Source organism: Pterocles gutturalis, unplaced genomic scaffold (assembly GCF_000699245.1).
Source record: "Pterocles gutturalis isolate BGI_N339 unplaced genomic scaffold, ASM69924v1 Scaffold50649, whole genome shotgun sequence".
Lineage (NCBI taxonomy): Eukaryota > Metazoa > Chordata > Aves > Pterocliformes > Pteroclidae > Pterocles > Pterocles gutturalis.
The window spans coordinates 3053-18328 of NW_010132609.1; the positions used below are offsets into that span (position 1 = coordinate 3053).

The 15276-nt window shown below is 39.0% G+C and overlaps 1 protein-coding gene across 1 annotated transcript; it reads right to left on the reverse strand.

Annotated features, from left to right (window-relative positions):
- Positions 1 to 2679: 2679 nt before the first annotated feature.
- Positions 2680 to 14819, reverse strand: LOC104460645 (lysine-specific demethylase 3B-like; the record flags this gene model as incomplete). The annotated part of the gene is made up of 8 exons (XM_010080927.1): positions 2680 to 4029; positions 6014 to 6148; positions 6725 to 6901; positions 7234 to 7373; positions 7882 to 8001; positions 11289 to 11419; positions 11507 to 11597; positions 14648 to 14819. Coding segments are annotated over 8 exons (1047 nt in total), but the record flags the coding sequence as incomplete, so codon positions are not given.
- Positions 14820 to 15276: the final 457 nt, after the last annotated feature.

The window sequence follows — 15276 nt, forward strand, 5'->3', positions numbered from 1 at the left end:
GATGAATGTGTCCTGTGTAACGTTCTGAAGGCTCTGTGAAACCACGGAGTGGTGGTGCTGTGCCCTTGCACGGCTGAGCGCACAAGCAGCTTCAGTATTGTGAACGCAATCCAAATTCACCTGGGCAGGCCAACAGCCACATAATCCTGAATTCCTGCTTCCACTTGTCTGTACAGAACACTGGCTGAAAGACAGCCAGAGCTTTAAACCAATACTCAAAAACGGTGTCTGCCCGCTACCCTGTGTGGCTCCATTTAGCAATGGCAAGTCAGCATTCAGCAGAACAAGTGTCGTGACTGCAGCAAACTAGATTTTAAGACACACCTGAAATTTTTATTTTCCCTCTGCCAAAAAATTTCTGATTTACAGTGTCTCCTTTAATCTGCTTACATTCCAGGTAACATATCAGCTGCACCTTAAAATTTGTAACCAGAAAACCCTGTGATACAAACTACTGATTGTACATCTTAAAAATTTTATAATCACTTTAGCTGGCTACTTTTGCTCTACGCTCTATATGAAGTATGATAGAACTAGTGGTGGGTCCTGGAGGGTGAGTACCAACCCTTCATGCAAACCCTGTTGAGGGAGAATCCGAACGCACGCCCCTGAGAGCACCCACCCGGCAGGCCCCAGATGAGCCATCACTGCTGGAAATCTCAATGCTTAGCGTTCCTAAGAAATGCAGCAACAGGAATGGTTCAGAAATGAATAACAAACGCCTCATCTGACACAGAAATGCATGGTGGACAAACAGGAAAACCCTGCACGTAGCTTGAATCATCTTCCCTCAAAAACAGGGCAGCTGAACAAAAAGGAGACACAGGAAAGTCAACAAGAGCAATTGGAGGCACTGAGCAGGTCCTATGCAAAGATTCTGCAGTCCAAAACTTCGATCTTGGAAGACAGATGCATCGGGGGAGTGAAATGGCACATAACAGAACTGTGGGGTGACAGAAATGGTCCAAGGGGTAAACAGAGGACAGACACTTCTCGGTGAAAAAAGGCTCTGGAGCCCAGTTAAATTACTAAGCTAACAAAGGTACACATTTCAAAAAAGGATAATTAAATCTTGCAACTCTGTCAAACAATGTATTAGAATCTCTAAATACAATTACACCCGGCATCAACATGATAGATTTGCAGTGAGCTTCACAGTCCAACTACAAGTACCATAAAATATCGCTGACCAGGTAAGGCTACGGCAGAGAGCAGAAGCTCAGCGTGTTTGAAAGAAAGCAAAACCAAAACAAACCCCTGCAGTTTTCTGGGTTTTCTGTATATATGCACACATATAAAATGTAATACATATGTAATGTATAATATATATCCATAAATACATGAATGTTATATATTATCTATGTTTATATATTATTAGTAAAAACCTACATGTTTGCAGATATACAATACATGAAAATACTATTTCAAAAATTCTAAAATTGTTGTACAGTAACAGCTAGATTTTAATTAGTTGAACAGAATTCTAAAGACCTGACAGTTACAGCTTTTAATCAACTGAAGACCTTCTCCTGATGAAAACCAATAATTGCTAAGTGGATTCTGAATCTACATAAATGCAAATTCGTGTCTCACAAAAAACCCTACCTACTTGGAAAACTCTGCCAAAAGAAGTGGTAGTCTCCATCTCCTGATGCATGTAATCCAGATAAAGGATAAAAGTTTTCAAATATAAGTTACTGGAACTGATTGCCAGATAAATTTACAAATTCTTCCTGTCCTCAAATGGTCTAAAATTTGGATTGCTACATAATTCTTAATTTTAATCTGTAATTTTTGTGCAAATTATGCCTCTGAATTTGTCTGAATATTGCTTTAGTTGATTGTACTCTATGATTAATGAAAGAGGAAATTCAAGAGACAGAAACAACATTTGAAAGTCTCAAACCAAAAAAAGGTTCAGCATGAGATGCAGAACTCCGTGTAGATCACTGCCTTGGAAATGACTGAAGCTATTGCATTCCACATAGCCAAGTCTTTCTGATCTTTGCCTAATTCTAATTGCTGATACACACAAAAATGAGGGAGGGAAACATCTCAGCTATAATTAACCATTCAGAACGGGCTGTATGCACAGAATACAACAAAAGTGCACAGGAAATTCTGTGCAGTAGGAATATGGTGAAGTTGAATGGTTCGTGGGTCTGGGATAATCCTTTTCATCTGTTGCAGACTGAATTAGCCCATATTCACAGGAAAGCTGCAAGGGTATGAAGACAGCAAAAGCCCAGGAGTGAACTATGTGCACCCAGTAACCAGCCTGAGAAACTGCCAGCGTGCCCTGTGCCAGTGAACCCAACTCCTGCTGCCACCACAGCCTCCAAGGTCGGAAACCAGAGAACCTTTGCCAGCCCATCCGTACCTCCAGTGGAGGTGGCAGCTCTGACCCCCAACCTGTTGGGAAGATAGTGAGAGGTGGGGAGCACAGCACAAGGGATGTTGTGTATATGATGAGAGATTCTCTACCCAAACTATCTCTGGGAATCAAGAACCTGCAGGTAGCTTGGCGTGGTCCCAGCACCTACGTGGGACGCCAGGTGGAAAACACCCAGGGCACCTGGTCGGACACAGGGCAAGAAATTAACAGCCTATGCTACCAGAGGCAGAAGCTGGAAGAAATTCAAGGCTGGAGGATCAGTCTGAAGGAAACTGCCCAGTCTGTTACAGTAAATGACTTTTATTTTTTAAAAAATGAAATAACCGTGAACATATTAACAGGCCTGCAGGTGGCTCTACAGTACAGCTGGATATAAGGTAGATACATTTCCCCATGTACCCGGACAATGAAATCCATTGCATCAATGCTGACATTAGTAAATTCTGAATACAGTTCTATCAAGCAGGAACATTTTACTTAAAATAGTTCTGGACAAACTTGACACTGAAAGTTAACTTTTCCTTCACTTTGGAAAGGATAGATGTTTTCAGCTAGCACTGGCTTTAGGTGAACTATTGCCTGCAGTCACCAGCGCAGGGAAAGATGTACAACATCTCCACACGAGATCAGAGTTCATACTCCTTTTAACTTCTCATTCTGAGGAAGTAGGGTGGCACAGGGAGAAGGGGGAAAGATGGGTGAGGAATATGGGCAAGGGAGGTGGGGTGTCAATTTCTATTCACTCTCCTTTGGCTGTTCTTGTGCTATTTTGGACTGCTTTCTAAAAATCACTTCTTGATTTTATTGAAAGGAAGACTAAATGTAATGCGCCTTTCCTTGAAAATCCAGGAACAATTGTGGTACTTCAAAAATACTAAAAATATCTACTTTCATGAAATATTAACTGTTTCACTACAAACCTAGTTTTTCACTAAATACACAACCCTCCTATTTCTGGAGTCTCCTGGGGAAAAAAAAGTGGGTTCTCCCTTTATTTCTGCAACTCTACAGTGTATAGAGAAACGGCTACAAGAAGGGGAGTGCAGAGAATAGCTTTATTCTTTTCCTTGGCCTGTATCTCACATGGAAAGTTTGCTTAAATTTCTGCAGTTGGGCTACTGTTGGTCACACTCCTTCAGCAGCTATCAACTAAGTCTGCAGTAGGACAAACCACCTCCAGCACATTCCTTCTAACTTTGTGGAGACTAACTAGGCATGAGGAAAAAAAACCATCCACACTCTTTATACCATTTCTAATCATAATATGCAGGAACACCAAGTGGTTTCCGTGTTCTTAGAATTTGCAAAAGGCCACAGGAAAGGGACATGGCACCTTTTGTTAGAATCTGGAATTCTGCATGTAACAGTGCAACCTTCCATTAGACCTTCAGTGTTGAGGCAGCATAGAAAACAGTGGCTGAAGAGTGTGTGCAATACTGACCACACCAGCTCTTAGTGAGAAGCCTCTGCTCCTGCAGAGGCAGTCGTGTGCAGTCCCTGGATATACTGTGAGCAAAAGGCTTACTTCACAGGGCATTTGGAATTAGCAGTTCCTACGATCTAGCTAGTTTGGATTCATGAGCTTTCAGTGTGCCAACAGCATCTTTCACTGCATGGTAGATAATGTTCTTCACCTGTAACAGGAAAAAAAAATAATCAACTTCTACAGACTAACCAGGAAAGGCTTACATACCTATGCAATCGACTTCAACAAATGAACTTGTAATAGTTGGCAAGTACACACAAAGTACATACTAAGAATGCTTCAGGATACCAACAGCACAAATTTTAACTGTCACTGTTAGATGACAAATATTTTAGACACCTGAAATGACTTATTAATTCATTTTCTGGTCATACAGCATATATTTACTTACGTTATTTATAAGTCTCTCTTTCATGAGAGCCAGGAGGAGGTATACTATGAAGTCAAGCATATGAGTTTATTTTGAAAAAGTCCTTGTGATCCAAGTCACTTACAGATTGCTCCAAAAGGAGCAAGAAAATAATATGATTTAACGCATGTAAATTAAGATGATGCAACAGATCATCCTGCTGCCTTTGTATGGAGGCTAGAAATTCTTCTAATTTGTGCATCTTCCAGAAAGGCAAGATCAGAGATGAAAAATCCACTAATCTGTTCCACGCTTAGCTATTTAAAAATGAAAGCTCTATCTTGTTTCTGATTTTTCTGATCTAAGTTTATTTTAATTCACTTTCAAGGTATTGAACGGAACAGTTTCACCTCTAAGTAGCTAAACTGCACTGGCTCAACTGACGGCCAAGCACCGTCTTTTTTCCTGATGTGCATATGATCTGTCTTTTATATCATTCACGTGACAGTTATTGTCTGTGTATTTATATATATATATATTTTAAAATACAGAGACAAATGTTTATGTAAAAATACTATTAAAATAGACACGAAGAATGACAAAGAAAAATGGTAAAGTTTTAGCTGAGGCACAAATAACAACCAGTATTCCTTTTCACAGGAGTATTGGGTTCCAATTTGCCATCCATTACTTGTTTTTTTAAAATAATAATAAGCATTATTCATTTGCAGCCTATTCATTTACAGAAGCACTTCTACATCTGAACCACTACAGCTGAAGAAGTACAGTGTCAGAAGCTGGATCACCACAATGAGAGTTGATTCTGCTTATGCTTTCCTTTAAAATCCCATGCAAATCCATATAGAAATTGATAGCAATTTTTCACCTAAATGTTTGAGAGAATTAACATAAGTTCTGACCTTCTTGGGTGACATCCTGGAGAATGGCTATATATCGCGTCCTCAATTTTGCAAGAATAGCCATTCTGCAGACCCCCAACCCTCCTTCATTTTACATGCATGAGGTTACTAATACACAAAAATGCTAACAACAAATTCTGCAAACTAAACAGATACTAACTCTTCAGAAGCATACATAGGTGAAATCAGAAAAGGTCTGCTACGGTGTTCTCTGCAGAACTCAGTCTTATGCACAATGTACTATCTCAGTGCATGATGTGTTCTGTGCATAATCATTAGTTTAAGGAGTCACATTTCTTCAAACCAAAACACATTTAATTTTTCTGTTTGGGACTAATTTAGAATCATAGAATCATTTAGGTTGGAAAAGACCTTTAAATTCAAAAATAAAGCTAGCACTGCCAAGTCCACCACTAAACCATATCCCTGATTTAAATAAGCAAGCCTTCACTTTCAGAACAGTTTTCCTTTAGGCAATAAACAAACAAAGGTAAGTGTCCTTGGCCAAATAAACATATCCTTCAAAACAAAGCACTGCGTTTTTCTTTTTAATAGGTTCCCCCCTCTGCTACGCTTCACAGTCATTCAGGATTCAGCCATTTAAAAACTTACTAATACCAACACATGCACTAGCCCAGTACGGGGACAGTTCTCTGGAAATCCAGAAGTTTATTACTACTTTTTGTTTACATAATACTGTAGACATAGGTGCATTCATTCTTTTTAAATACTTATCAAATTAGAACCTCCAAAGTTGTGGAAAGTTGTTATTTTTTTCTTAATTAATTAGCCACACATATAGTACTGAACAAAACTGGCAAAACACAGGATATAGTTAGTGACTACTGTCATGAAACAGTTACCTGCAGTTTATCTTCGTGGTTTGTATGAGTATTAGACAGGTGCCTGAACTCCTGGGTCAGACGGAAGCAGTGCTTCACATGCTCTGGAGACACAAAATCTTCTGCAACTTTAATGCAGCTGTACAAATTATGGACCTGAAAAAACACATATTAAATAACAGATACATAAAGATTGAGTGACCCATACAAACCCCTGCTCCCCACCCCCAAAAAAATCCCCAAACCCAGACCCCCTACCATGTATGTTAGGTTCTTCCACATTTACTTATCGGAAACAGGAAACGAAGCCTATTTGATCCCACACAGAATTGTGTCTAATGTTAAAACCAGAACAAAATACATGACATCTCCCGTGTTGTTCCCTATTCTCCCACATACACTAGTGTTCCCTAAAGCACGTTCTCTACTGTTCTCCATGCTTTTTTTGTAATTCTGTTCCCTTGACTGAAATTTCACTACCCAGAAGTGCTTTCCCACCATTCGCCCTAATTTTTTTTTTTTTCTTAATTCCATCACAGTACTGTACAGATCATTCAGGTATTATTATCATAATGACTAAGATCCACTTCAAATAGTTTTTGTAAGAACTGCATAGGTAGAAAAAGGAACTTAAGTCAGCAATATTAACTAACAGTTATTCTGAAGGTGCAGTTCTGTTGTGCCTCAAGTTCAACTCTATTTGTCAACATGGGCTGGAGGTAGCATACTTACCTGATGGGGAGCACCTGCAGGAATGAACACAGCATCTCCAAGGAACTGCACTATTGCCCAGCCTTGTACACCATACTCATCATAGAGTCGCTTACGTAAGGTCTGGTCCAAGTACCAACTTTGGTCATGAATGGGGTCATGATCTGGGGGATTTTCTTGGCCTTGTTCTTCTCCAACCTAGGGACAAGATATGGGGTGGGGGGGAAACCATGACACAATGCCTTGATATTGCTGGCTCACATAAAGCTCTGTACCAAAAAACATAACAAACAATTTCAAGGTGGGACATTACTTTCACTAAGCTCATTTAGGTGTTAATTAGTGACATGGGCATTATCATGAAGATTCTAGACCAGGCTGAAAACCTGGGCACATAATAACAATGTCCTCAAAGACAGCATTAGAATACCTACGGACTTGATGTTGATAGCAATTTGTATCATTTGGCTGCTGTAAGCAAGCTAGTCAAGGAACGCTGTAGGCTCAAGTCTCCTTTGTAACCAACGTACCTTCCGGAGAAGTTCCCGTATCTTTTCAGCATCCTTGGCAGCATAGATGTGCCACAATGCTCCAGGTTTCTCTCGTCCTTCGTGGATTCGCTGCTTTGTTACATCGTCAGCGTCTCCCTCATCAATTGTTTTCAGAACTTCTGAAAGAGGAAGCCAAATAAAAGTGACATGACCACAAAGCTTCTGGTTTTTGGCATACAGAAGAGCAAGGAGCATTTTGAGCTGCTAAATCCAGTCACACTGCTACTGCAACTGCTGCATCGTACAGTAACCTTTCTAAACAGATCAAGATTCATGTTAACAAAATTCAGGAAATGTGTGAATTGACAACTAATCACAAAGCTCAGTCGTTAATTCAAACTGAACTAACTATGATTATTCAAAGAGAAAGAGAAGAAAGAGTAGCTTATCCCCCTTTCTCTTCCTTTCTTCAGGGAGATACCCAATTTCTAGCAAAACACTGCTGCTTCCACAGCTGGGAACCAATGAAGCATTACTGCACTTTTAAATGTGTGCTGCAGACATCGCAAACTGCCTTCTATATTTGGGTTATATCTCACAGATATAACTACCTTAAACAGTAAAAGGTACTTCTTTCTCACACACACAATTTTTAATGGACAGAAAACAGCTTTCCTCAAACATTACCATCATCATGGGTGCCTTCCCCAATGGGAATCCCAACATACACCATGACGTTAACAGCATCAGACACATCCAAGTGCAGGTTTGTGGTACCAACTCGTCTGTCTTCTGCAGTAATTAAGCCTATAATAGAGTGTAAAATAAAATAAAATTCTATTCAAGCTCTTATAGAAATAATCTGCCTGAAAGATCCTTCTAGAATGCTAACTTTACACAGCAATGACAGCAGAAACCAATGTCAAAAGGCAGCTGAAGTAGCTATGTTCATGTCATGTGTGGTGTAAGTAAAAAGTTTACTGACAACTAGTATTTTTATTTTACAGGAAATAGAAGTAACAAATATAGTTCACCCAAGTAATGACAAAACAAGCATTAAAAAAAAAAATCCTGAACTTGTACTTTACAATTTTGTCTCTCTGAGGGTCATTTATACAGTCTGTAGTAGGGAACTCGGCTTTCATAATACAAAGTTAGTGGGCATTCCTTGGCATGGTTTTCCTCCGCTTGGAGGTACAAGAGAAATCTCAACTGCTCTAAGTGGCATCAGCATCACACTGTGTGTAGCAAGTCATTGGACTGTTACAAGTGTGAGCCTCCAGCAGTTCATTATTTTCTCATACTCAGCTGTAAAATCCACGTGATCAGCTGAATTCACAGCAGTCATTGTCCAACTCATCATTAACAATTCAGATTACAATCGAGTAAGGAAAAACACCTGCAGACTTTCAAATGCTTATAACTTTATACACTGGATGATCTTACCCCTCTCAAGTGGCTATGAGTAATGGAGAAAGAGGTTTCAAACATTTGCTGCTTAATTCTTTCACCTTCCCATATAATACATTCTTCTCTCTTCCTCTGACCCTTCAATAGCACTCTCTCTCTTTCTATTTTTGCTTTACCACCTCGTCTAGCAAGTAACATGGGAAAAAAAATTAAAATATTAAAAAATCTTTGTATCAGCAAACACTGACGTATGACCACAAGACTACTGGTTATGTTTTAGGATCACCATTGTATTTATCTCTTTTCTATTTAAAATATAAGCTTCTGGGGACAGGAACTCAACTCACTGTATGGTACCTATCATAACAGACCACAAACAGCAGCTAATTTAGACAGTTTGTAACGTGAACTTTAAGAAAGCACAATGAAACACAACCATGGATAAACACAGTGTATAGGTGCAAAAGGCAGGCCGGAGAAATTCACAAAAGACAGGTAAGGGCCCTTACTTGAGGTCGATAATTAACAACCTCCGCCCCAAAACTGTGCTCTGCCAGATGCAGCAGGATATAATTTGTCATTCTTTCCTTCATTATTTGCTAGTGGTCTGAGTCACACAGGGTATGCTGAGAAATACAACATCAACGGCAAGTCTTATGTCAAACAGTTCAGGTTTTCATGTACAAAAACAGGTCAGTATTTAAGGGTCCTTTACATAGGAAACCCATTGAAGGGAACAACGTTTCTTCACGGTTAACTTCTGTAAACAGTCCTTTTATTTAGGTAACCAAGTATCACTTTAAGAATCAAGCTTCAGTCACGATTTTTCTATCTCAATGCTTTAAAATGCTAAGCACATGAAAGACTTTACCTCACTATTGAGAACTTTTTTCCACCACATACTCAGAAAAAAGCCCCATATATTTACAATCAAAATACATTTAATACACTGGAAAAGTTACTCTTATTCACCATACACAGAACTACTGTTTTTATGTCTAGGTTCACCCTTTAATTTTTCTGTAAAGCAGCCAAGAGCAAAAAGATACAAAACTGTTTTTGAAGACAGATCTAGCTAATTCTTTTCTTTAACTTGAAAGTAAACAAAGACTAATATTTTCTCTCTTTGGGCCAAGACGCATACATCTAAGCAGGATCAAATAGTAGAGGGTTGCTTTCTATGCTAAAAAAATACTGTCAACACTCCCTGCACAAACTCTGATACAAAGGAAAAGAAAACTTTGACATTGAAGATAAATTCAACTAAATTAATCAATTCCTTCCATTGTTAGCAACTAGCAATACACAGACAAATTAGCCATCACAGATTCTTGCTGTTCTCATTTTTTTAAAAATATATATTTATTTATTTATTTTGCTGGATTGTATTATAACCTCTTAGGTGTACGGCCTTCTTCACTCAACTTACATGTCAAGTAATACATAAACTAAAACACTGAACCTCATTAAATACAGAAAAAACTCAAATTGCCTAAGTTCACAAACCCCTCTGTTTATTTAACTCTAATTTATGATGTCATACTGCTAAAAAACCCAAAATAACCCCACAAACACTTTATCAGAACTGCAATATGTTGGTTTACAGCTTAAGTCTAATCCACAGTTGGTTACTGAGCTAAAACATTTTTTTTAAAAAAATCAAAACAATGAAAATCTTTCATGTCCTCAGGCGAGTTGTTACTGTAAGTACATCGATAATCGGAATGTAAAACCTTAAAACCCTGCACACCTGTCTCAAACATTCAAAGAGAACTACAGAAGTTATGTTAGGGTAAGTTTTCTTCCACATACTTGCTTTGCGAGATGGCTGCAACTTTTTCCTTATCAGTGTCACCTGACATTTTTCAGTATATACAAAGAGCAACTACTTTAAATGCTATTTATCTTACTCTGAAGTTGCAAAAGTAAGTACTTCCAAATCAAAGTATAAAGTATCCTGGAACTTTAACAATCATTAGCTTTAAATTAGAAGTCTCCAAAACCTGCTTTTGACCAAGACCTCAAAATCAGTACACTCAGGAACTGAAATAATTCAAGTTGATACGATATGCATTAATCATATATCCTCCTCACTCCACTACACTGACAATCATGTGAAAGGTTAATGCTTCACAGCCCCATGCAGGGTATGTGCTCAGAAAAAGGCTTCTTCCGTGTGTATGCTATTTACCTACTATATAATTACAGTCTTAAGAGGACAAAATATCCAGTTCAGGTAGCTGAACATGGTGACAGTTTTGTCTTGCATGTTGTCTGTGGTCTGTGTTGCTCGACATGGATGAAGAAAATTACAACTCTGGTCCAATACATGAACACAGATTGGAGTACCCAGAAGCTGGCTAATTTTCCTCTCAAATGTACCAAATGGTCTCAAAGGTATTAACTTCTCCTTGAACCCTGTATCAGTATTATGCTTGTTATATGTATTAAATAATTGTTTGCAAACTTATCATATGTACATCTCTTGGAAGCCACAAGGCAAAAAAGGGCACATCTGAGAGAGAAGACTAGCATAGGAATAGATCGCAGGACCAATTAAAAAAAACAATGACAGTGTGCTCTATGGCAAGCACTGAATTTTTATTAATGCCACAGCCTTGCATAGGCCCTAAGTATAATAAAATGTCACAGAAATCAACATCTGCGGAACTATGATCACATACCATAGGCATTGTACATTTTGGGACCCAAGTCAGGACGGACAAAGTAGCTGGGCAGCCTAGAAGCCAAATTCAGTCTGCCATCCCTCTTGGTATATTCAGGAAGAGGAAGATTTTCCATCAAGTCCTCAAACCTAGAGAGCAGAAAGAGAACAAAGGCATGTTGTCCTTCTGTAGTGCCTACAGCAGTCCTGCAGGCATTGATACTAAGGTTTACTTACCTTGTAGGCATCATATCTCTAAAGTCCTCCCCTGGAGGCCAGTCCTTTAACTTTAGTACCATTGGCTGACCATCTTCTGATCTGAGCCGTTCTGCAAGAAACAAATTAAGATTTCTTCATGTAATATCTTTCTGCCACAGCCCATTACCTTGTTTAAGCTGTAAGTCTCTTGTACCAAGACCTCTTACATTGCACAGCAAAATGAATCCTGCTTTTTCTTTGGTCTTCCAAGCATTACCATAATATGACCAAACAATGGGTTAAGAATTACGTGTATACATATATATATATATCATCACCTATAGCAGAAGTTTGACAGATGTTGCACAGCTGCTAAGTTTTAGAATAGTTTTTATCCAACTCTGAAAACAAGCCTTTCCACAGCATTCTGCCTTACCACTTTTACCAAAATCTAAAGTTTTATCTTTCATTTCAAAAGGAGTGGTGCTTCTATAAAATTAAAGTTATTGGTTCATGCTCTGAAATCAACCCTAATCTCAGTATAAAGCAAGAAAACATGGTACACCACACTCAAAAAAGCTAAATGGCAAGTGGTTACTGAGGAAGACAGCCTTTAGTTTTTTACACTCTTCTTTGCCAGAGGCAACTGGCAGGGTGCCAAATTCAAACATTTATTCTTCACTTCAAGAGTTGTACGCGAGTCCTGACTGTTAACAGAGAAACTGGTGGCACAGAAAGATGATGTTACGTACGCAACAGTGGATGTACGATATGACAGCGCAGACCACACCAACCGCTGCTGTGCCTCGGGCGTTACGATGGCTGAGAGTATACCTGGAAGCAGCATGTCCAGCAGCTTAGAAGACTCAGCATAACATTTAGAGAGAAACAAAGTTCACCCTTCCACCAGATCCTTCATAACTCTACATGAAGCCATCGGCTGGAAAACAGGAGGTACTACAGTCTGACACCTTCACACCCCTTTTTCCCCAGAAAGTAACATCCTTCACCACCTCCTACCTTACCAAGGATTGTCAGCCAAACAAAAAGCAACTGATCTTACCCAGACCTAGCAGAGCTGCCGACAGCACCGAAAGAAAAAGCACATCTAAGAAACTAGGGCTTGGAGACCTATGAATCACATCTCTGCTACATATAATAATACGTTATAGAAGACAGCTGTTGTTTGCAATATAAAAAAATGATTTTATTGAAATTTAAAAAATTAAGGACTGCAGATATGTAAACCAAAGCGACTGATTTAAAAAAAAAAAAAAAAAACGAACAAATTTTGATGAGCTACAGATTTTAGAGAGGCAAGTGAACTAAAAAGCTCAAATACTTGAATTTAAAGACATTTCAGAACTTCCCAGATTCAAGATTTTGAACTCATCAAGGATCTTTGTTCCAAACAAGAAGAAACTTGTAGGAAGGCTTTTCAGAAAGGACAGACTGAAGAGCTACCTTGACGAAACCATACGGATTTGACAAATTACACAAAACTGGACAAAACCCAGAAAACATGTGATCGGCAAAGAAAAGCAGGTCTAAGAACCATCAAAACAAAAAGTTAGACCTGCCAAAAGTCCACTTAGAATGCAAAGATATAAAAAGTAAACAGCACAACATGAAAATTAACTAAAGTATCACATAGAATAATTAAAGGATTATCTCATTACCACCTCCAAATTCAGTGGCTGTTCCACATCTCTTCTACAACTTAATGTGAGCTGGGGGATGGGGGTAGGCACCAGCCACATATTTGAGATTTGCAAACAATTTTCCTGTGAGTTAGTGTGTGAAATCTCTGGACTAGTAGCAAATAACACTCTTCTAAACTGGGGATTGCACATGGCTGAAAAACACTAAATAAAATATATTTAAAATGAACTAGCAAAAATGATCAGTTTTCCACCCTGGATCACTAACACTTCTCATATAATGTGTGGCAAAGGCACTGTCTAAAAGAAAGGCCGCAGCTGATGTTGCTGAAAGGAGCATATCTGTCTGGAGACAAACTACAAATAACATTTCTCAAAGATAACTTGACCCATACAAATTTACTATTTTCATGAATGACCCTAGCACAAAAGCAAAGAGTTTGTGAAGTTTCCCAGTTACTGCTAATACACAGAAAGACTTCACTGTTATATCCTTCTAGGCCATTTATTTCTGAGTAATGACAGAAACAGTATGAAATTTAACAGTTCCTTGGAGCCATATAGAAACATGTCAAAAGTTGGGAGCTCTTTGATTGGAAAATCACCAGGGAAGGTAATATACTTGGGTTTACAAGTCTACAATTTTGTTTGCTGTTGAACAAACACTCCATTAAGTCATCCCACAGCTCACCATTTCTGCTATGCACACATAGCAATGAATACAGAAAACGTTTTACATGCAACGCTAAAAATCAGCAACATTGCAATGAACCATTACAACTCTAACATCTGTAAGACCACTCTGATCTAGGTATACACAATCTAAAACAGAACACTCTGCTTTTCAGCAGCCCTTTAATCTGACCAGTTACATCCCCAGAAATTTTAACTGGCTGGCTTCCATGTCCACACTTGACAGAAGGTTTTCTCAAAGAACTCAAGTGATGTGTTATCACACGAGGTATACAGACAGCATTGCTATTCAGAATATATTTTAACGTGTACTTGTACTCGCAGATGATATATTATAAAAGTAATTTGCAATGTCAAGTTTACTTAGTCGATGTATTCCAACAAGTCTGAGTTTTAGGATCAAAAGCCTCAGTCTGTTTTAGTTCTGCAGGTTCCCTTTAGCTTTACAACAAATGTTGAGGTTGGAAGGAGAGTAAGGGTAGTCAAATCACTTACTGTCTTAATGGTAACTGATGATTAATTTCACTGAGGAAAGTTAAAAAAGTAGTTTCCCATTAAATGGATCATCTTTTGACACATGAAAGTAACAACACATCAACACACTGTAGTACAGATGGAGTTTTCTTAGGCAGCCCTGCCCTAATCTTCACCAATAAAGTCTTCTCTAGGGTGCGCTACATCTACAGAGCAATGGCTTCTTTGGATGAGACCGACAGCTATTCTGACTTTTTTTTTTTTTTTTTTGAGAGAATAGGTGGAAAAGGAGGAGTTGAATGTAGCAAGACAGACTGCTCAGTTAAACTAGTCAGCCATAGGTATTACTTACTAGATATTATCTCAAAGCCATCCCAGAAGTCACGCACTTTCACGTCTGAAATTATGGCACAGTTCCTGCAGTTCACCAAATCTACATCTTGATCTCCAAATTCCAGGCTGAAAGCTTCTGGTTTCCAAAGCTCAGACTTCAACTTCTTATGGACACCAGATACCAGCACGGGCTGAGAATACAAAGATGAATGCTTACTCCACCATAACCAAATCTCTTACACATGCAGCCAAACTTTAAGAGCTGAGACTCCTGGCTACCATCATACAGAAGACACCACAAATCTATTTTCATCCATGTCTGATTTTTGTGCTTCAAACAAATAACCAGAGTCAAAGGAAACTTCAGTTCCAGACCATGGGCACTTGCCTTAGAAGTGGTACTGCATTAAGACTTACTAAGGCAAGTGTGTTAGGTCCCCACGGCAGGGTGCTGGCAGCAGGGGTGGGCGCTGTGAAAGGAGGGTGGGAGCTGCCCTGTGCTGGACGCAGACAGTTCCATCTGGCTTCAATAGGCCAAAAGCTGAACCCAGGCCAAAGCTGAACCCACAATTCATGCTGGTGGTGCTTCTGCGATAATAAGAAAGGGTAAAAAAAATGCTCCACAGCTGCAGGGGACAGTGGGGGGGG